Raw genomic sequence first — 23,566 nt, forward strand, 5'->3', positions numbered from 1 at the left:
GATTTCATTCAAACTTACTGTACCTTCTCTCTCTCTCTTTCTCTCTCCCTCTCTCTCTCTCTCTCTCTCTCTCTCTCTCTCTCTTTGTAGTAACACTCAAGCAGATACAGTTTGGGTGCCTAAGTAGCTATAAGGAATACCCTCCTCTCATGTCCCTTGTCCTCCATAGTGATGGGTGCCTTTCTTAGGTTCTGTGGCTGTGATAAAGTCTATGACCAGAAGCAGTGGGGGAGGAAAGGCTCTGTCTCAGCGTACACTTAGTCCATCGCAGAACAAGTTAGAGCAGGAACCTGGAGGCCGGAGCTGATGCAGTGGCCATGGAGGGGTTCTCTCCTTTGCCTGCTCAGCCTGCTTTCTTAGTGCACACAAGATCACCAGGCCAGGGATTGCACCACCCACAGTGAGCTTAGCTCTCCCACATCAGTCATCAATCAAGAAAATCACTCCAGGCTTACCCATGAGCTAATCTGGTGGGGGTATCTTCTCAAATGATGTTCCTCATTCCCAAATGACTCTAGCTTATGTCTAGTTGGAATACAACCCGCCAGCACAATTCTATACCATTTGTGAAGAACTCATTGTATGCTGAGTATAATCCTACTCTATCCCCACTGGAACCATGGCAGGTTCTATTAATATCACAACTTATACAAAATAGAGGGTCTGTGGGGAATTCCCACTCGTCCCTCAGCTTCAGTGAAGTAGAAATGGAATATGGAGCCATCTCTGCATTGTCTAGATGTTTTGCCTCCTGCCTCTACACAGCCTTTGGTTCGTCCTTAGCTGTATTGATACATATAAATTACTAAAAATACATAGTTAATAGTCCATAATTCATCTCATTATTATCCTAAATAATAATAACCACCACTTACTGAACAGCCGCTGTGCTGTGCATATTTCCACATCCAGTTTAGACTTCCACAAAGCCCCGTGGCAGAGACATTGTGATCACCAGTTTGCAGAAATGATGAAATCAAGGCCCAGAGGTAAATGAACCATTCAGGCAACCATCCCCATGCCCAGAGATGCTGGAATTTGGAAAACCACAGGTATTTTTTAGCTTTCTGGAGGTGCAGTGCCCAGGAACCCCTTGTTAAACTTTAGTAGATGCTCTGTTTGGTATGGTTAAATCACATTCACAGGAAAACAACGTTCCTTTTCCAATCTGCTGTTCATTAAAACTGGTGCCGAGTACCCAAGTCAGCTGCCACTGGGAATCCAATGTCATTGGTAGCAGAGTCCTGTCACTCTTCAAGGATATAAATCCTAGTAATCAAGGTCACAGGGGATCTTCAGTGGATCTGGCCCTTTGCAGTCTGTAGATTCATCTACAGAATCCAAGGATTGCCCTAAGATATTGCCACTTACTGGCCAATTCTACTGCTAAGAGAATTCTTCCTTGTTCTGAGACAGAACAGCTTCCCTAAAGCCCCCCTGCCTCCTCCTCCTCCTGGGACCCCAGTGAATCCTCTATAAACTACTCATGCCTATGCAGCCCTCATCTTTAAAGCAGGAAGTTCTAATGCCCTCTGCCCCTCCATCACCAAGCTTGCTCTTTTCCTTTGGGCCTACTGAACCCATTACCCCTGGCCTCCCAGTTGACTCTGTCATAGTCACCAGTAGGTTTTGAAATATGAGAAATCCAGTTTCCTCTGCTTCCAATTTTGTTATTTGAGAATGTAGTACGCCTGTACATTTTTCTAGTCTAGCTCGTGTTTAAACTCCCAATTAAATGCGTGATTCCATACTCTTCAAAAACAAAACAAAACATCAAGCATGATAGTAGAAGCTAAATGTGGGCACATTATGATTTTAAAGAGTTTCCTTGAGCAGGACCAGAACTCTCAAGCATTGGTCACCACCGGTCTGCAACCAAGTGGGCTCAAGTGAGAGCGAGAGAGAGAGAAGCAATGCTGACATGTGTCCTTGAAAGTTAGACCAAGAAGACACATGTGATGGACTGAGGAGGAAGCCAGGCTGAGGATGGGCAGGCAGTTTCTTAGCAGCAGGGCACAAGGCTTGTGTTTGTCTGTTTAGATATTGAGCTGGGGCTTTGATTTGCTTAATAAGTGGGAACCCAGGGCACTGGAGCAAGCTCGGATTAATAATAGCCTGTCAGTTTTTACAAGGGCCTATGAGAAGGGACACTGAGCTTATGCCTCATTACTTCACTTTGTCCCAAGCTGTGCTGTGAATCACCACCAGGCAACCTCAGATGAGCTATTTCCTTTGCAGGCCTCAGCTTCCTCGTCTGCAAAATGAATACCCTATATCCCTACCTACCCAGGCATGATTGTATAAGGAGCTGCTGCAAGAAACATGTCTTCAAAAACCATTAGGGAAATACCAGCCAGCAGAGCAGATGCAGCCATCCCTCTTAGCCCCGTTTTTAAGAACTGTTCATGCAGAATTCAACTCACAAGAGCCAAGGCATCACAAATTTACTACACGCTCCTAAGAACAAACCTGTTTCTTAGAGTCTTTGTGCCTGGCTCCCAGCTCTGTGTCTGGCTCTAAGGAGGGCTATCTTAAATAGTTCAGGTGGTAACAAGAAAGATGGGCTTGGAGTGGCTTCAAAGCCTCGCTCGTCATGGGGGCCTATGCCTGTGGTCCTAACTCTAGTTTGCCAATGTCCTGATGGTGATTGTGACAGCTTGCTCTGATTTTGCTGGATAAAAATGGAAGCTTCCCTCCACCACCCAATTGTACTGAGTAGTAACATTTAAGATCATGGGCTCTGTGCATTTTGTTTTAGTTTATTTTTTAAGTCAGGGTATTGTTGTGTTTAGGCTGGTCTAGAACTCATGGCCCTCTACCCCCTGATTATTGAGGTCATAGTTCTGTGCCCAGGACAGTAAGATCCCAACACCCACATAAAAGCCAAGAATGGGAGTTCACACCTCCAATCCCAGCACGGGAAAGGTGGAGATTTAGGGATCCCTGAAGCTCATTGGCCAATCCGTCTAGCCAAGGCCATGAGCTTCCAGCTCAAGGAAGGGTACTGTCTCAAAATATAAGATGCAAAGCAGTCAAGCATGACACTAGACATTGATCTTTGACCCCCATTCAGTGTGTGCAAGCGCATACATACACACACACACACACACACACACACAGTCAAGCATGTATGCACCAATGAACCATACATGGGTTTTATTAACCTCTGTCACTTGCAGATCTTCTCATACTCATTGCCCAAGCCCTTTGGAAATCAACCTCGGTGAGCTCACAGCCCACAGTTGCCTGTGGTCCTTAGTGGCATGATCTAATAATAAAGAGAAAAATGTCCTAAACACCTTCTGTTCTCTGAGGCTTACCTCATCCTTCTTGCTCAGAAATGAAGATTCAAACTTCTGAAGAAATCAGAACTCAAATACTGAAATCCTTGACACTCCTGGACACACAAAGAAGCTCTGAAAGTAGTTTTGTAAAACATTTTTTATTAACTTCTTTATTTTATTCACTTTACATCTGGCCCCTCCCAGTCCCACCCTTCCTCTCTGTTCCCCCCTCCCCCTCCCCTGTTCCTCAGAAAAGCAAAGCCCCTCCTACCCACCCACCCCAGCTCATTAAATCAAGACAGAACTGAGTGTGTCCTCTTCCCTGCAGTCCCCAAAATAGTTCTGCTTAGGTTTGAACCCTAGACCTCCAGACTCAAGATCCTGGTGCTTTACCAACTGAGCCACGAGAGGCTCAGTAAAACATTTTTAACTGCATACTACTTATTGGATACTCTGCTAATGATTTAGGCCAATGGCTGTTCCCTCCACTCAAGCCATCGCCTAGATCCCCATCAAGCTTAGAAAACCAGGCATCACCTGGCATATTTTCTGTTTTATGGATCTTAGTTTTGTAAATGGCATCATTTAAATGCACGGTTGTTTGAGGACAAAATGAATAAAGCCTCTCTATTCTGCCTTGGACTCACACTGCTCTGCCCTTGGCACAGCTCGGGCACATGTGGGAATTGCATTTTGGATATCGCTCGACATCTGATGCTGACATGACTGCCATTGGATCCTTTTCCCTTCAAGCTCTCCTCCATACCATTTTGGTTTTGCATGTTTTTCATTGTTTATTTTATGCGTAAGAGTGTTTTGCCTTCATGTGTATCTGTGTACCATGTTACAGTGCCCAAGGAGGCCATAACAGGACACTGGATGCCCTGGGACTGGGTTGCTACAGGAAGTGCCAGCTGTTATGTAGGTTCTGGGAATCAAAACCTGGACCCTCTCTCTAAAAGCAACTAGTGTTCTTAACCACTGGGCCATCTCTCCAGCCCGGCATTTATGCTTTATCCATCATTTTGGAGCTGGTCCCTGAGTCCCTGGCTTTCTTCTCAAGCTTGTACTGTTTGTGTAAATGCAGTGCTTTCTGCCACGCCCTCCCTGTCCAGCCTAACTTCTGCCTGCATAGAGAAAATCTCATGAGAGAGGTAACGACCCCTGTCCTGGCTCCCTTCTGGGGTGTCACTTTAGGAATTCTGGGCCAGGCCACTAGCTAATGTGTTTGTGGTTTCCCTTGGCCACAGGTGAGGAGGACCCAAGTGTGGAAGAGGACGAGGAAGTGCTGACTCTGCTCTATGACCCGTGTCTCAACTGCTACTTCGACCCTCAGACTGGGAAATACTACGAGCTGGTCTAGTTCCTGCCTCCAGGGCAGAAGAAAACAGCCAGTGCAGATGGAACGTGACAGCAGCGTGAAGTCCACAGTAGGGGTGGTGGCCTGCCTGGTGGCCAGGGGCTCCAAGGGAGTCAAAAGAAATGGAGAGAAGTGCTTTGTAAATGGCATTTAATGTTGATTAACATCATCTGCATTCTCTTTGTAGCTGTGTGTATGTGGCTTTGAAACTTGTGAAGGAATTAGTACAGACACCAGATTTTAGGTTTTGAATTTGTTCTTAGTTGTTCGTTCCAAACCTCTAATTCTCATTTTGTATATGTTACATAAGCAAATTAAGAATTACTCGTTCAAATTTTTCCAGTGTTAATCTGTAATAAATGATGGCTTGATACCCTACAGAAAGCGTATCCTTGTTTAAAAGATGTCTGAAACCTTTTTTATGGCTTGTTTGTATTAAAAATAAAATATAGTGGCCAAAAGACCACTTCCTTTGTTTTACCCTGTTGCAGTACTAGATTATTCCTAGGCAACTTGCCATACTTTTAGACTCTAAGGAAACATAAGCTGTCAGGTTCAGTGATCAGGGTCTGTGGGCATGGGCCCCACTATGTCTTTTCAATTCTAGCTCCTCCAGTGTTAGCTGAGATCACAGCGTTGTTAATCATCAGGCTACTGAGCACCACGCTTTACTTTTACTGCTCTTACCTTTTGCCACTGGTCTTAGAACCCTAATAATCTGGCTCTCTGGATCCAGATTTAACAAAGAGTTGCCATCCGAACACTATTCCACACCTCCCTGCCTCTGTGATCTGTACCTAAAGAGAGCCAGGTGGCTTTCTCTCATCTTAAGGCGACATCAGAGCAACTCCACTCTCATCCCAAAGCAAGAAACATGTGCGTCCTGCTTTAAAATTGAGCTGGGGCAGGTCTTATGAACAGGCATATTTTGTTACTTCATAAAGGGTTTTGATAAGGCAAGCACGTTAGAAATGGGAAGTTACTGGTGTGTGGATGGATTTAGTGGCACTTCTCCAATTTCATTTCATGTTGATAAAGGAAGTAAGAACTTGTTTCCACAAGCAGATTTGGGCTCCAAAGGATCATACATTATTGAAAGCCATGTTTGTGCTTGATAAAGTTTTAATCCCTTTTCTCAAATTATACCTTTGTTATGAATTTCTCTCAAATATCATCATGTTTACAAAATGAAAATGAATAAAATAAGGCTTCATGGATCATACAAAATTATAAAAGAGACTTTTTTTTTTGAGACAAGGTCTCACTATGTAGCCCCAGCTGGCTTGGAATTCTCACTGTGTCAACAAGGCTAGCCTCAAAACTCACCCATCAGTACCTCCAAAATTCTGAGATTAACAGCGTTAGCCACCACGCCCAGGAAAATCAGAGTTATCTTGATTAAGAACTTAAAGACTGGAATGGAGGGTAAAAAGCCTTATTCCTACTTTAAACAGTGTTAAAGCCATCCACGGAGTAGACCATGTCATTCACAAGTTTATGCTGGTTAACACTTGCAGTTACATCAAAAACTTGAGCGGTTTATTGGGGAGCATGCTAAGGATGCAAAAATGCTTTATGAACCCCAAAACAGGATGTTTCCACATTTCCAGGCCCCACCTTCAGCTCAGTTCAAAGACTGACAAGCACCTGTGGTCTGGGTCGGAGTCATGGTGGCTGCAGTGTGATCCCTGCAGCCTCATGGCAGTTGGCCACTAGAATGCTAGCGATACCTTTTCCTGCCTCAGGTTTCTGCTTAAGGAGCAAGAAGCAAGAAGGCAGGAGAAGAGGGCAGAGTGAGGTCGTAAAAACTTTATACAGTTGACATATGGGAAAACCAAACTGGCAAAGGAAACCTAGAAACATCCTTGCAGCCCGGACCCACCAAAGCCAGCAGGCTCCTGACTAAGCACAGCAGCGTTCCAGGGTATATGAAGTATTCTGGCTTATAATAAAACCAACACACACACACACACACACACACACACACACACACACACACACACACCTGGGTGGAGATTTAAGATGTCAGCGAGATATGTCACACATGAAGTTCACAGGTCCATATGTAGAGTTTGGACCAGGTAGCCTGCACTAGGACCCCAAGATGCCAAAGGCCCATGCTGTCCAAATGAGCCCAACGCCTGGCCTAGCTCTGCACCAGGCCCCTGCCTCGCTGTTCCTGCCTGCTTTCTGCCTTGAAGTGTAGCTTTTTCTAACAAATCATCCCTCCAATTACAGTCGTGTCTCTTCTAAATTTCCTGTTGAGGGACATAAAAACCTGGGACACCCCCAAGAGTCGACCTCACACCTCTGATGGTATCAGCCAACGTCACTAGTAAGCCTGGCTTCCACTTTCCACAGGACCAGTGGGATGAGGGTAAGAGAGTCCCTAAAGGAGAAAGGAGTTCTGGGGCTGGAGGGATGAGGATCACCCAGGCAAAAACCAACCAAGTCTGTCCAGGAAGTCTAGAAGTGTTATCTGTGCCTTGCCTCTGATGCGTCTTGCTCTCCAAAGCTCTCTCCTCATAACTTTTATTAGCTAGGTGCTCAAGCCAGGACTCTGCTGTTCCGTAACTGACCATATAGAAATATTAGCTTCCATTTTCAATTCAGAAATCCAAGTCAGGGAAAGATCTGTTGAAGCTGGAAGCAGTGAATAAGGAACGAGCTGAGATGCCTCTCCAAAGGTGCCTACAAGGGCTGACCAACCAGCCTGTGCATCTGTGTTGTCTTTTCTAAAGGCGTAGCAGTTAGCTAAGGAAGAATAGAAAGATATAAAAAGATTCATTTCACACCACCAATTTTTAGCCAAAATAGCACGTTCTGTTTATTTTGGAAAGTCGTTGACTGGGCTTTCTGTCTCTGTATCAAGTTCTGTATGCCCATGGGAACCATCCCATAATCTCCACTTGTCCTTGGGGCCTTAGTGTCTAATATGTGCCATTTATATCTAGACCAGACGGCTACAAATGAACACTGAAAAAAAAATAGCAATATGGAACTACATCCTAAGGTTATTAGGTGTAAATCAGGTGACTGATTTAGTTTCTTGTTTCCTTTCATCAGAATGAAGCTTACAATGACTTCTAGTCATCAGTCTCTAAATTATTATTGAATTACAGATCCCAATTAATAGAAATTATGAAAGAGAAACTGTCATCAATCATCATATGATAGTAATGATTTAGTGTCCCTGGAAATGACGAACACTCTCTGCCTCCCCCACCGCAGGCCCAACCTCCCTCTCTCCCCTTCCAATTGATTTGTTTTCTACTGAAGGAAAAGATTAACATGTATAGTCAGAGTTTGGGGAAATACTTTGCTATAGAATATTTTATAAATTAACTTCATTCAAGTCAGTTGTTTCAAACACATTCTTAGTTTGGGGCTTTTATATATATATATATATATATATATATATATATATATATATATATATATATATATATATATACATATATATATAATCTGTTTTAAGAAACAAGAAGAGTGTCATCTATTCTATAGAGACTGCAGAACTAAAAAAAACAATTAATTAAGAGAATTCATTTTAAAGTTGCTCTTTGTCGTTAGTTGAAGATCTAGCTGATGGAGGGTTCTGGGCTGTTATATTCTAAACTGTGCAGTGGCAGAAAACGCAGAAGTACACTTGCTTTTATTTACTCCCTTTGCACTCGGTGCCTCGGTCTTCTGAAATTACTGGAATCGTGGAAGTTCAGCATCAGCTGTGCACCCCTGTGTTTTTGTAGCAGCACCTCAATTTCATACATCATTCATTTTGTATTCAGGATAAACTGGTCATAGAATTCTTGCCAAGCAAATTCTGTTTTCTCCGTTTCTCCTAGTAGGCAGGTTGGGATGCAGTCATCTAAATGGCAGAGCAAGGATGACCAAAGACTACTTCTTTAAGCTTCTGACTTTACAAATCAGCTTGGAAAGCTAACTACCCAGAGGCACTCAGTTGCAGAGGGCAGAGATGATTCTGCACTTCTGTATGAATTCCTCTCCCACATCAGATGAGGATTCCCATGGTCCACACGCCATTGAATGGACCCTATACACACCTTGGCCAGGAGCTTGGGATCTCCAGGCTCTGTTAGCATCTCCTTCTCTTTCACTCTGCAGATCCTTCCCTCAGTTGTCAGAAGGGACACTCGCTGGCCTCACAGCCTTTATACATCAAGGATCAGCATCCTGGTGTGCCCTCCAAGAAGCAGAACTTCCATTCCAGATCACAAAACGCAGTGGGAATGGAGAAGGGGTACATGTTCAAGGCAAGGACACACAAGAGACATGGGATTGTCATTTTTCTTTATAAAGAGGTTCCCAGGTGGGGTGGTGATGGCGGGGGTGCTGGTGGTGGTGGTTGTGAATTCAAGTGGCACCGGAATTTTCCTAGGAATAATTTTAAAAAGAAATCTGTTTACCCTAGAAAAGGAATATACTCACAAACCGAAGAGCCCAGCAGAGTCCCATTTGATGAACCAATGAATCAGCTGGGGTAACTGCAGGTGCATGGGTGACTCATGCTACTCCATGGGTGGGTGCATGCTACTCCACCAAGAAGTCCCCTAAGCAGCTTACTGGCTGCTACACTACTGAAGAGCCCCACCCACAGCAGGGGCAACTCAGAAGACATTGCACCACTGTAGGGTCCTGTGGGCAACTTACAGGGAGCTCCTCTACTGAAGAACACCCTCTCTGCAGTCAACTTTGAACATTCTGTGTAACTGAAAAAGGTGCAGGGCCTCATGAAAGCTGGGAGCCCAGTGAGCCTCCCTCTTTGTCTACAAGGGGACCTTAATGGGCCACCTGACTTCATGAAGGCCTATAGCTTCCCCTGGTATAGACAGAGATCCAAGTCTAGTGGGCACCCACTGGGACTTCCATGCTCTGGTGGCCCAGAATAGGAAATTGGACAGACACACACTAATATTAGGAGAGGCAGAAATAATATGTTAAGTAGGGAATGCATTCCCTAGAGTAGCAGTGGGCCAGAACTGGAGAAAGGTCAGGGGTTCCATGGCATATGCTCCCAGTAGCTGCTTTATAGATGACTTGCATAAACAACTATTTTTGCTCATGCTCTGCCTGCTACATTCAGCTGCCTCCGAAGTGGTAAAGTTTTCAATCTCTGTTCTGGCTTCTCTTTATGTGCTAATCTTGACCTCAGTCCCCACCCTGCCTTCCAGCCACACCTGACTCAAAACAGCTATGCTCCTGTTCAAGATGGAAGGAAAAAGCTAACAACAGGCTAGGAGTGGCTAGAATATTTGTCCTGACCAGGCAGCAAGATCATTCTTCAGACTCAGTCAGTTTCCATCCAACCCCAGGAGTGCTGAAACCTCACTGTTCCCCAGCTGGGGCCTTCCTCACCCAAGGTGAAGAAACTTTACCCCATTTTCAGTTTTGCACACATGTAACTGTAGGTAACACAGTTAACTTCAAACAGAGGATAAATCTAAGCAAAGGTTCATTTATCATGGATATTGCACCTTTACATCTTAATGAATACTTTGGTCCTGGTTTGTGTGGTTTTAATATAATTTAGAATCACATTAAGTCAAAATAATTTGACTTATAAGAATTAAATTGCCAATAAACATGGGCCACGGATAACACTAATTTTTACTGCTGACATATTCTTCTGTAGTTAATCACCTGTAATTCCGTGAAGCGTTACAAAAGTGAAGTGTGGGAAATGGTATTGATTGGTTTTCATCAGCCCAACTCATCATTGTCAGTGTTTTTGCTGAACTTGGCAAGATTTAAGCGTATAAGCTATCTCCTCCTTGTAATAAGTATTGTCAATATCTTAACCTGTAGATCAGAAATGATCTCTCATTTGCCATAGTGGATGAAGGCATTGGGGAACTGCTGTTCTTGGGACTTTAATTATTGAAAATCATCTGGGAGAATTTAGCCTAAGAAGTCCAGAAGGGGAAATTACTTTTGTTAATTTCTGGTAATATGCCATTCTGAAATATAATTTCTATTAATAGAGTTCCCATGGTCTATCAGTAAGTCAAAAGATGGGATTAAAACTCCCTTCAATTTTGCTTTATATTTTCCTGAAGCAAGATTATCTTAATTAAAGAAATCAAGCAAATCTTGTCATTTGCCCTTTGTACTATATCTGTCAGCTTTGCATCACTATAATGAAATACATGATACAAGCTACCTAGTGAAAAAGAACGGATTTATTTGACACACACTTTTGAACATCCAAAGGTCCCATTACATTGTTCACATTCCGTGGCATGAGATGCCCCTTGGCTTCAGAACCTCACAGTGAAGAACACAAGGTCAAGAGCAAAGCATTACACCTCAGAGCAGGGGCAGAAGGTGGGTGCTGGCCAGGCTCAGCCTCCTGAGAAGATGCCTCAGTGGCCTGAGGAGCCTCCACAAGACCCCACCTCCTCAAGGATGCTTGGCGCTTCCCACTAGGACAACCCCATAGACACCTCAAAACACTCAGCCCCTTGGGGACACCCAACCCACACCTAAACCATGGAACCTATTAGCTGCAAAACCAAATCATACATTTAAAACCAGGCTTTAATTTTTTTTTCAACTTTTCAACCAACCAACCCCACTAAAGAGTGCTTTCTTTGGCCACTAGATGTACCTTCCTTGCTACTTTTAGTAAGTATGATATCCTTTGCCCAATATTTGACTTTTCTTTGACTTTCAACATATAGATAATTCTAAAAATGATGAAAAAGAAAATGTGTCTAAGTGTTTATATATAGAAAGTGTTAAGGACGGTGTCACTTTAATCAGCCTAACTAGCTTATTTCAACAGTTCTAATCTGAGGTAAGGTCTAAGAACATCTGCCATAGAACATTTGTTACTCTCCTAAAAAGTGATGGTTTTCTCTTAAACCAAATAATCTATGTATGCTTCAGGTAAAGACTGGGGAGTACCTCAGTGGTGAGCTGCTTGCCTAGCCTGCGCAATGCCTTGAGTTTGGTCCTTATCACAGGAAAAGGAGAAAAGCAATATGAAAGGAAACAGAAAAGGAAGGAGGAAGGGAAAGCCAGACAAGCAGAGAAGGATGGAATTCAGATGTTCTCTGCTTGGCAGTGCACTGTCCCTACAGAAGCTTTAATATGTAAGGGACATCAGGACTTAGATTTCTTTTATAATTTTGTAGTGTTTTTATTTGCCTACTGTTTTCGGTGGCTGTCACCTTCAGCTACACTTTGAATTTCAGAGAACTCTAAAAACTGCTGCAACCTGGGTCCCACTCCTCTGTATTCCTACCTCCTTCCTCCAGCCCGGGGTTGTGACCTAGCATCAGCATGTTTGCAAGGTACCCAAATGGTCCTTATGTGGGTCGAAGGCTGAAACCTTCTGGCCAAGCCACCTCTCCTTGCCTGTGCCTCCTTCCCTTCTTGACTTCCTTTGGTGGAAGCAACAGTTTGGGCGTTCCCAAGGGCGTATGGCATCTGCGGCACTCAACAGTTTCGATTCAGCAAACTGACCATAGATGGATCCCATCTGTAGGCAATCCATAATCATCCTGGCCGCTGAGGTCAGCTGCACTGTGGTTGGCTACTGCTAGAAACATGCTTGTTTCACTTTCTTCAGTCTCACCATGTGACTGTTCCAAGCTGAAGCATTCATTCTCTTTCCTGGCTGTCAGATGATAGTCTGTGTTCCAGGAAATATCTGGGTCTCAGCTTCCAAATTAATAAGGGGAGGAAGATACATTGAGTGGGTGTTTGAAAGGGATGGGAGCCACTGTTTTAAGCTATTGAGATCTGCACAGGAGTCACCCCTCGTCCTGGGTGGGTGTGCTGCAAGACTCCCTGTGAATGCCAGAAACTGTGACTAATACCAGATTCCTTACCTGCTTCCCTTCCTCCTGAATCTACAGATCTGGGGGGAGGTTTCATGTATAAATTGGGCACACAATAGGAGATTAACAAAAACATCAAATAGAACTATTTCAGAAGGGATTGTAATAGAAGTAATGTGAATGTCTTTCTCCAAACATCCAACCTCGTTGCATTACAGCGATATTTCAATGCTTAGTTTACCATAGCTAACTAAACCTTTAGAAAATGGAATTCCCATCAGAAAAGGCATGGTTGAAGAGTGTTTTGTGTAATCAAGACCCACCAGCTCACCAAACCATTCATGACTTAGTACCGTTGTTTAAAAACCCCCCAGGAAGCCTAAGAGTTTTCCTATTTTAGTTCTTAGGGGATTAAAGCTATTTTGTTCCACATACGATCACATTTATTCTGACCTAAGCAAAAGCATAGGCCTTAGCTTTCACCTTCGCTGGACCTATAACATTCTTCTGAATGTTAAGAAGGTGGAAGAGACACTGGGCGCTGAAAACGTCCCATACGTCACCACTTCAGGGTCCTAACTCTCCCCCCTCAAGTGTAGTTTGTACAAAATCTTAAATGGGAAGCACTTTTGACTAGGAAAGAACTGTGACAGTTAACACGCAGCCTGATGATGGGATAGAGAAGAAAGGTCAAGAGAAGTCAAGAAGTTAGCCAGGCAAATACCAAGTCACAGGGTGTCGGAAGACTACAGGCCTGGATCCTCTGCTCAAGACTTCTGCAGACTGAGCAGGCGACGCTGATCTGTGGAGTGGGAACATGAGCTAGGTAACTTACAAAATCCTAAGTGGCAATTTGGTTTCAGCAAGCTAGGAAACGTGGAGACAAGCAGGATGCTGAAGAATGAGCTATGCACTTCACGAACATGAAGGGTTCTAGGAAGGTTGGCTGCTATGATTATCGTTTGTACCTAAGGTGTGTTGGACCGAAGGGCCAGCAGGCTTGGACTCTGACACCACTCAGTGCTGATTACACCATTCCTAAATGCATGCATGGACATGCACATAGTTTTCTGCATACACATTACAGTTTGGTGTTCTGCTCAGTTAGAAGGCTGGGCTCTAAAATGTTTGACCTGAAAACATAGGGACATCAACTTTATGCAGCATGCTCAGAAAAAAAGCAACATTGCCTGAGAACTGTGGCAAATAGGGCCAACCCTAATTAGCGATTTAATACCTGGTACCATGTAGAAAAACAGACACTTCAGAAACAGTTTGAAACTGGACTTAGTCAATATTTGTAATAATTCAGGTCTGACCCATATGGTTGAAAGAACTGATCCCAATATGAATTTTCAAAATCTTACTCTTAAGTCAAGGAAAAAACCCAAGATTTACACAACAGCTGCCATACAGAGCAAGGATCTCAGATATGCTCCTCTGAGCAACCAGCTCGTGTAAATTCTTGTTTCTTTGTATGATTTAGGGTTTTGTTTTGGTGTTGTTGGTTGCTTTGGTTTCTTTTTCTAATCTAACCTTCCTGGTACTGTGTTGGGCTTTCTCAGCCATCCCACTTTTACTATTAATACAAATTCTATTTTAGGGTATATAAAGAGTACTTTAGCTAGGCAGTGGTAGCACACACCTTTAATCCCAGCACTGGGGAGGCAGAGCAGGTGGATCTTAGTTCGAGGCCAGCCTGGTCTATGGAGCTAGTTGCAGCAGGACAGCCAGGGCTACACAGAGAAACCCTGTCAAAAAAAAAAAAAAGGACTTTAAATAGTCAGTATCTATAACTCAAACTGTGTACAGTTCCAGACTGGCTCCCCTCCCCTTAGGCTAAATCAATGATGCTTTTCTAATGGTTGGAAAACATTTCCAAACTTCTCCCCAAGTTTTCTTTCAGAATTTAATCACAGGTTAGAGAAAAGCCTCGCCAAGTCTTCACGAATGCTGTGAAGTTTCCCATGCTTTTTTTCTCAAAGAGTTTGCAACGCAGACTCCCACAGAGGCCTGGAGATTCACATGCAGGAGGTAGGGCACTGTTTCTGTCACTGCTTTCATGCCAGGCTGGGTGTTAGGGACCAACTAAGGTGAGAAGCAGTTTTTCTACTAACTGCATAATATCAGGTTAAGATTCCACCTCAACACCAGGCTATACTGTGCGTGCCTGCCTCTAAAATAGTACCTACTATAAAAAATCTCTCAGTGTTGGAAGGACTCTGCTGTTTGATGTTGCAGTCTTCCCAGTCCAGATAGCCACTCTGAGCTCAGCATTAGATAGAGGTCTCTCTCGCTTTCCCCCAGCAGGGCCTCCTACTCTCTGCCTGACTCCATCTGGAGAGTGTCTTTAGACATAGATGTTCCTAACCACATTTGGTATATGGCCTTTGACACAGCTCCCTGCTAGCTCTCCCCTCCATGTGTCTACAGGATAATCAGGTACTGTGTTCCTGTTCATGTGATATGATCATGCTGCCAAACGCAAATCCAGCATCATTAAAGTGCCTAATTCCAGCCAATTATGAACACCTATCCTGGGAGCTCCCTACCCACTCCCCAAGGACTGTAAAGGTTTTGTTCTCCCTGAGTAAAGTTGAACTTTAGCTCCCTGAAGTGGATCCTGGAGTGGTCATCCTCCGTCATGTTCACAGCTCTCCAAGCTCTGTTCCTTACTTTCTGCAACTCCTGCCTTTGTGGGCTGGTAGCTAACAGCCTCCCAGGGAAGCAGAGAGGCATATCTCTCACTGGTTTCAGGAACTCCTAAGTGGTAAAGGGCATTTGAAGTATCTCTTGACAGATCCTGGACCACCCACTGTGGCACTGCTCCAGCACATGGTCACAGGCCGTAAGCAATGCAGGCATCATTTATAGCAGCTACCTCTTGAAGTTTGTGTGCGTAGCTCACTGGTCCTTCGGATGCATTCCCACAGTGTTTCTGTAGCATTTGTACTGAGCTGACTTCAACCAACACCGCCAGTTAACATGTCAAAGAGAAACTGTCTCCCCCGTTTACCTCATAAACCATTAGGGTAGACATGGGGTTGTGACTCTACTAAACGCTTTACCCTGCCCCAGAAATCAACGATTGTCTTCAGGTTTGTTTATTGTCAACACAACCATCAGCTGAGTTCTCACTCTGTTCCCAAGCACTGCACTGAGCCATGCTGTCTTGGTTTCTTTGCCCATTACCATGATATAATATATAATACACATAATAACACTTAACATATTCAATAATATATAATATCTACTCTATACCCTGACAAAAGCAACTCAAGGGACAGAGGGTTTGTCTCACAGTTCAAGGTTGCTATTCCTTAGGCAGGGAAGCTGCAGCAGTGGGAATCTGACACAATTTGCAGAGAACAATGAATGCTCTGTTCAGGTCATTTTTGCCTTTTTTTTTTCCAATCCAGGATCCCATACTAGAAATAGTACCACCTATGTTGAATGGGTCTCTTACCTCGATTATCCTAGTAAAGATAACCCCCCACACTTGCGCTCAGAAGCCTTTCTTCTATGTAAATCTAGCTTTCATCAAGATGACCATTTTGATTAACGATCACACATGTGGATTTGTTCTCTCAATCGATCCTCATGACAGCTCAGGAATAAGCATCAATCCAACACATAAAGTAGGAAGCTGAACAAATTTGGGATCTTCCTGGGAGGCCAAGTGACATCAAACTTCATGGCTTAGCCACCAGGGGCACTGCTGTCCAGCAACTATTTTCATACAGCTGATGTCCACATTGTATATTAGTAAGCCAAATGTTCATCACAGCATCTTGCTTGCTGCTTAGGCATTAGCATTGTAGCTGCAGCTTGAACAGTATTTCCTATTTAGCTACTGCACTTTAAAAACCTCTCTACATTTTTTTCAAAAGAATGTCCATAAGGCATCTTGCCTTCATAAATACCTAACCACATTTCAAGTTTGTGTATTAGGAACATTCTTCCTATTGTCTATGAATTTAATAAAAGGAAAATGGTTCATGTGCCATACACATATCATTTCAAAAATCTATTTCCTCTCAGTATGGCATCCATCTTGCCTCTTTCTATTCCCCTGCTGTTTCTATAGTAACCTGGCATCCTCATCTGCCACCTTTTATTGGCACCAAAGGATGATTTATAATCACCTCCCCCCCCCAACTTGTTCTGAAATTCAGCCTCCAATTCATTACACAACAGATCGTGTGAAAGTTTAGCAGGACCCAGAGCACATCTTATCTTGAGTTAAACTCACATTTTCACAGGAGTGAAAGCATCAAGAATGCTGGTGTTATAGGACTCAGCTTTTAGCTTCACAGCTCAGAATAGGAGCTTGCCGGTGTGAGGGATCTTGGGAGTCAAGCTACACTTCTTATACCTACTATCATGTCTACTGCTCACGCGGTGAGGATATACAGCCAGACAAAGCCACAACCAGCAAAAGAAAGTTGCAGAAACTTCTTTCCTGACATCAGTCTCACCACGCCTGCCAGTGGCTTCAGGTCCTTGATACAGGACAGGATATGATCAGGCTATTCTTCATATAAAATAATCAGATTACATCATCTGGGCCTGTCATGGAACAACTACAAGAGCCATTCAAGCTGGGTAGCCACAGAAGCATTCTTGTGGGGTGAGACATACCTTTGCCTGCTCATAGTGACACTTGAGTGGCTGCCGCGCACCTCTTCCTGTAATACTGTAAGCCTTACTGTGAAAGCATGCTGCTTGTCATTGTCCTGTGAACTGCTTTGGGGAGGGGCTGTATGTGCACATAGAGGTCAGAGGACAGTTTCAGGAGTTGTTCCTCAGTTGTTTCCCACTCTGTTTTATTGAGATTTGGTGTCTCATTTAACCAGGAATTCACCAATTAGGCTAAGGCTGGCTGGCCTGAAATCCTCACAAATCCACCTGTCTCTGTCGCTTGGGATTACAAGTGTGTGCCACAATACATGACCTTTTTTTTTTTTTTTTTTTTTTTTTTTTTTTTTTTTGCTTGGGTTATGAGGCACAAACACAGGTCCTTATGTTTTCGAGGCAGGCACTCTACTGCCATCTCCCAGCCTATGAACTGCTTTTTAAAAAACTATAATTACCTTATAAAGAGACCAATCACATGCACTCTCATTTAGGTAGATGAATTTTCCAAGTCCATACACTCAAAATGTACCGTATCTGCTCCATTCATAGTCTCTCTCCAACTCTGTATCGACTGATGGCAACACGTAAAATATGAAATTGTATTCAACCATAAAAAATTAAATGACGACATTTATAGGAAAGTGCACAGGACTAAAAATTATGTGAAGCAAAGTAACTCAGTCTCAGAAAGATAAATAACGTACTCTTTCATATGTGGATCCTAGATTTTAATTTTTACAGCCATGAATATATGTGTGCGAAGGCAGGGAGGGGTATAGGTCATAAAACTAAGAAGGGGAGAAAGTATAGAAGAGACTAACAATGTTTGTGACAGGGAAATGGAGTGAGCAATCTCCAAGCGGGCAGCAAGAGAGGCAGGGGCATTGGGGGCGGGGTGGACAGACAGGAGTAGGGGTCAAGCAAACAGTACATGAAAATGCTTTAATGACATCCATTGTTCTATAAGCTACCATGAGAAACCAGAGTTTAAATCCTCCTCAGCAGCAGCACTCCAGGGTATGCGGGCAGGGGAGAGAGCAATCCCAGCCTCTGTGCCTGTGATCCCAGCACTCAGAAGCAGAGACAGAAGGAGCAAGAGGTTGAGGGGTCACGGGGCTATGTACCAAGACCCTTTGGATGGGGTGTGGCAAGTGACAGAGCTCTCCACACTCTGCTTCCTGGGCCCACCGTGACAGCACACACTCCTGCCGCCATGAACCGCTCTGTTCTGCTGTGCCATTATGAACTAAAAACGCTGAACCCTAATAACCTTTCTCCCTGTCAAAGAGAAGAGAAAACTCCAGGCCAATGTGCTCCCCGGTGATTTCTTGTAAATATTTAAAAGGAAGAGGAATACTAATGCCACCCATATTCATCCAGAAAAGAAAGCAGGAGGAATGCTCTCTAAACATTTGAATTATGAAACCAGACTTTTTTTTTAACAGTACCTTGCAAAATTCACCTCCTGCTCATGGTAAATACTCCTACAAACCAAGAACACAAGTGGCTTCCTTTCAGGGCAGACTGCCATGTCCCATCGGTGCTGCTCCCGAGCTCTTAGACACCCAAGCTCCCCACCTTCCTACAGTGACGAACAGCTCAACTCTAAGTAGATCCCACGCAGGGGAAAAGAAGAACCGGCGTCTGCCCAAGAAACCAAGCGAGAACCCTTTGGTCCTCTTTGCAGCATGAAGCTCTTTCCGTCCAGGACAAGGAACCCGACCAAGCCTCTGAACTGAAGCGTTTCGGTCTATGTTGATGTCAAGACAAGTCATCAAAGTTCTGCCCATATCCATCTTAGGACAAAAATAAAAGACGCATGCCTCTGGAGCACACGCTCCTTCTATTAGAAGTCAGTAACATACATCTAACCATTGTCCCTACTACACACACACACACACACACACACACACACACACACACACACACGGTCCATGAAAACTCCATGGCTAGGCATTATTCAGACCCTTTAATTCCAGTGCTAACTCTCATGACAAAAGACCACTTTGCCTAGCAAAGTCAAAAACTGAGGGCCACAGAGTGGATCTGGGGGAGGTCACCAAGACACTAAGGCTTGCCCACCACCACAGCCTGCTCCCTGCAGCCACAGGATCGTATAACAAAGTACTTGTTGTGGGCGTCTCCTAATTGACAATAGAGGTGCAGGAATATGCTCTGTGCTGCAGGCATGGTAACACGATCCTATAATCCCAGCGTTCTAGAGGCTGGCGCAGGAGAATGGCCTCGCTGAGCTGCATGTTGAGACTCTGGCTCAAAGGAAAAATTGCTCTGCGCTTTCAAATCAGAAGAATTTCAGAGGATGAAAACATCCCAGCAAAGAGAAAACACAAACACCAGGGTACAGGTTCTTTCACACTGTGGCTCAGCTAGGAAAATCGCTGAATGTGAAATGCTGGTGACATTACATGACTTAAGTTCGCCCATTAAAATGTGTAATATTGGATGATTGTGCACTTTGTTTGTGTGAAGGCGAGAGAGGCTTACTCTCCAAGGCTGCAAATGTCATTACAAAGTGTTACATATTTATTAGCTCATCTGCTGCTCCAGCATTATTGGGGCGAGGCGGAGGATCTTACTATAAGTAATTTCTTCACAGTTACAGTTTTACTACCTGATGTGCAAAATAACAACACACGGTAAGCATTTATTCTTGTGCTGAGCAATTTCAATTTCCAATTGAATTCTTGGTGTTCTTTAAAGCCCACAAAAGTGAACATTTGCTTCACTTTACGTTCCATTTCCAACTCTTGGATGGAAAGACTATTCACTGGGACTGGGGAAATTCAAGATTGGAGAAATGCCAGTATGGATTGGGGGTGGGGCTTCCACACACTAGAGGGGTAGAAACGTGACTGCCAGGTCACAGATGTGGCAGCTGCATGTTAAAGAGTGGACACGGAGGAGACAGAAAGGTGAGTTTGAATCGGACCGCCCAGGTATTTCCAGGGCAGGCAGCTCTGCTGGGAGGCAGCTGCTATAGTTTGCTAACACTGAAGTGAATCATCCTGCAAGCTATGACTGTTTCTCTCTCTTAGCAAAATGCCAGCAGTGTGTATCAGTTGGGGGAGCTTTCAAAAACAACAATGACAATCTTGAATCCCCAAATAACAATGAAATGAAAGACTCCTGCAGAAAAATCACAGGCACAATGTGACATTTATACCTAGACAGGATAGAAAAGAGCTATCAATGACAGAGTAACCTGTCACCTCTCCTGCCTTGATTCCCCCTGAAAAGTTGGCTTTTGGGGGTTGGAAATTGTCATGTCATAGGTCTCCAGCCCATAACAAAATTGCCTATCATGCCTTCTTTAACATGTGTTCCTATTACCAATGCTGGATAACAGAGTACTCAAAACTCAAAAGATCTAAGACCAGAACCACAGTGTTCTACTCTTGGATTTTTTTTCCATGACTTAACTAAGCTCCATGGCATCTGTGGCTTCAGCTGGGAAGATCCCCATAAATGTCTGACAATTAGAACCATCTGGAAGCTTCTTTTCACATGTCTCTAGTGCCTAGTAGAGGACACATGAAACATGCCTGAGATCACTAACTGGAGGACCTACTTGTGGTCTGTCCACTCAGCTACTGCCGACATGACAGCTGGGTCCCAAGATGGAAATCTACGGAAAGTTCAGTAGAACCAGATGAAAGCTGTGCACCTTTCTGGAACTAGTACCAGACCTCACATGGCATCTCCACACAGCATTCTGTTGGTTACTGTAATGGTTAATATTGTCAACTTGACAGGATCTGGAACCCCCTAGGAGACAAACTTCTGGATATGTCTATGAGAAAGTTCTCAGATTGGTTTGAGACAGGAAGATGTAGAGAGAATACCTTATGTATTATATGGATGCAACACCTGTCAATTAAAAAAAAAAACTATGACCTATAGGGAAGGGTAGAATAGAAGATAAGACATCCACTAGTCAGAAGAGATTCTGGGAGAGGGTGAGGTGCATGAGAGTCATCCAGGAAGATGTGAGGAGGACAGATGCATGGTCCCTGAGCACAGGTAATCAGCCCCACGGCAGAATGTAGATTACAATAAATGGGTTATTTTAAGTCATGGGCTAGTCAGAGAAGAGCCTAGCTATTTGTAAATACATTTTGAATCTCATGAGTCATTATTTCTGGGAAAACAGGGGCATGGGTTTAAAAAAAAACAAAGCACATTACAGGAAGACCCATGTTAAATATGAATGGAACCATGGACTGAGTAAAAAAGGAAAACGAAAACTAAGCTGAGCACATTCCTTTTCCTCTACTTGACTGCAGATGCAAAGTAACCAGCGGCTGACCTGGGCAAGCCGGTCATTCTTCAGTGAAGTCCTACGGAACACGAGATCAGAAATATGAAAAATAGGAAAGGTAGGCTCAGGAGGTCTTGAACAAGCTGATGGCTTTTGTCAAGCAAGTGTTTAATAACGTATTTAATTTTATTTTATGTGCATTGGTGTGAAGGTGTCAGATCCATTGAAACTGGAATTACAAACAGTTGGGAGCTACCATGTAGGTGCTGGGAATTAAACCCGGAGCATACAGTGCTCTTAACCACTGAGCCATCTCTCCAGCCCCCATATATCAAGCAAGTTTATTAAGAACTACAACATCTTACATATACTTCTCAAAGGGAGGGAAAAAATGGGACAAAGTTAGTAAAAAGCCATTATACAATGGGAGGAAGTCAGCAGGAAGGTAATCAAGCAATGTGACACAAACGGAACACAAAACAAAATGTGCTCAGTGTGTTAATAGCAGGGGGAAGACAAGAGCACTTTTCATGGGGACAGTGCTGGGTCTCTGCTGAGACGTGGATTCTAGCCAGCTATGCCTGGCTCCCGAGGCAGCCCACAGTATTAATCACTGTGCTAAGGTTACAGCCCCCTACTCAGAAGACACAGTACAAATAAGCCAGAGATGTTTCTGTTGGGGGGGAAAGATGCCCAACAGAAATAAGCCCTCTTTTTGGGAGACCCAACTACTAAAGATTGTCATGAAATCATGTAGAGAGCCGTGTGGGTGGGTCTTCAAGCTCTGTATCAACCAAGTGGTGTTCTCTTTTAACAGACATAGCCAAAGGACACTCAATGATTGTAGCTGAAGAATCACAAAATCTTCTATTTGCTTCTGCAAGGTACTCATCTATTGTATTCATTCACTTAAATAATGTCATAAAGCCCCTACTATGTGCACAATGCACATCTGTCCCACCTGGCAGAGTTGAAACAGTAAACTTAGATTAAGTTAGAGTTATCACTCACTAAATAGTTGTGTATGCCTCAGGCAGGGTGAAGGTCACCGAGCAGAACAAATTTCCATCATGGAAGGAGGAAAAAAACTTTTTTGAAAGATCCAAACTTTTACTGTAAAAACTAAAACTAATTTGAACCTCATGTTCTACGAGTCCCTTGCACCCCATGCATGAGTCTCCCAGACCAGCAATAAGCAGACAGGAAGATTAAGTCCCACATGGCCAGGAGATGACGCCCACTCACCAAGTCAGAGCTACTGTGAGCATCACTGCCTTCCCCATCATCTCTGAGGCAAGATAAGCACCAGGACCTTGATATGGCACTGCTGTCTTCCAAAACCAGCCAGATATTAAAAATTATTGGCTCACTTATGGAGGAAAAAGCACATTGTTTTTAAAATAGGCACATACTCTAGATGTAGATTCAGTTCCCAGCATGTAAGGCTTCTGAGGGGGTGGGGCTCACTAAAAATCACAAACTATTACACGATGCCTTATCCGTATCGTGGTATTCCACAGTATTGCTTTGTTTTGTTTTGTTTTGTTTTGTTTTTCGAGACAGGGTTTCTCTATGTAGCCTTGGCCATCCTGGACTCACTTTGTAGACCAGGCTGGCCGCGAACTCACAGTGATCCGCCTGCCTCTGCCTCCCGAGTGCTGGCACAGTATTGCTTTTGACCATGATGTTTGCTCCCAACCAAAGAAGTACAGCTTTAGGCTCATGCTCCAGAAATGACCTGCTGTTATCTTGCTCCCCACTATCTTGCAGAAGCTGGCCTGAAAGAGTCATAGCATCATCCTTGAAGATTTAGTTGTAGTTGAGTGCTTTGCAAGACTCGCAGGATTCACAGAAGGCCATGTGCACTGTGAGTCAGCGTCCCGTACAGGATTATTACCTTTCTTCATTGGCCAGGATTCATGAGTACAGAAACCAAAGTCTGGACATAAAACTGAACCCCTGGCTATTAACCTTGTACATTTCTTCCCCCAACTCTCGTTTGATGCTCTTATGGCCCAGAAATCTGAGTTCTATAGAAATTAGAAACTCAAAGGGTACCAGGACTCAATGGCCCCACAGAGCTACAAATAGACACTTCTTCCCTGACTCTTTGGAATCCTTGTGTCTCTGAATTAACAAGCCAAGAAGTAAGTTACATTTTAGGACATGGTGAACACTCCGGATGATCATCAGGAAATAG

General features: G+C 43.8%; 1 protein-coding gene across 4 annotated transcripts in view; it reads left to right on the top strand.

The window, feature by feature from the left end:
* Nucleotides 1-5,124, top strand: part of CFAP20DC (CFAP20 domain containing) — a 260,697-nt gene extending 255,573 nt beyond the window's left edge. For all 4 annotated transcript variants that reach the window (XM_084794501.1, XM_084794503.1, XM_084794502.1 and 1 more), the window contains one exon: nucleotides 4,535-5,124. In XM_084794501.1, coding sequence (XP_084650627.1) covers nucleotides 4,535-4,647 — 113 coding nt within the window. In that variant the 3' untranslated portion in view covers nucleotides 4,648-5,124. The remainder of the gene's footprint in view (nucleotides 1-4,534) is intronic.
* Nucleotides 5,125-23,566: the final 18,442 nt, after the last annotated feature.

This window comes from Acomys minous (genome assembly GCF_964271855.1).
Source record: "Acomys minous genome assembly, chromosome: 9".
Taxonomy (NCBI): domain Eukaryota; kingdom Metazoa; phylum Chordata; class Mammalia; order Rodentia; family Muridae; genus Acomys; species Acomys minous.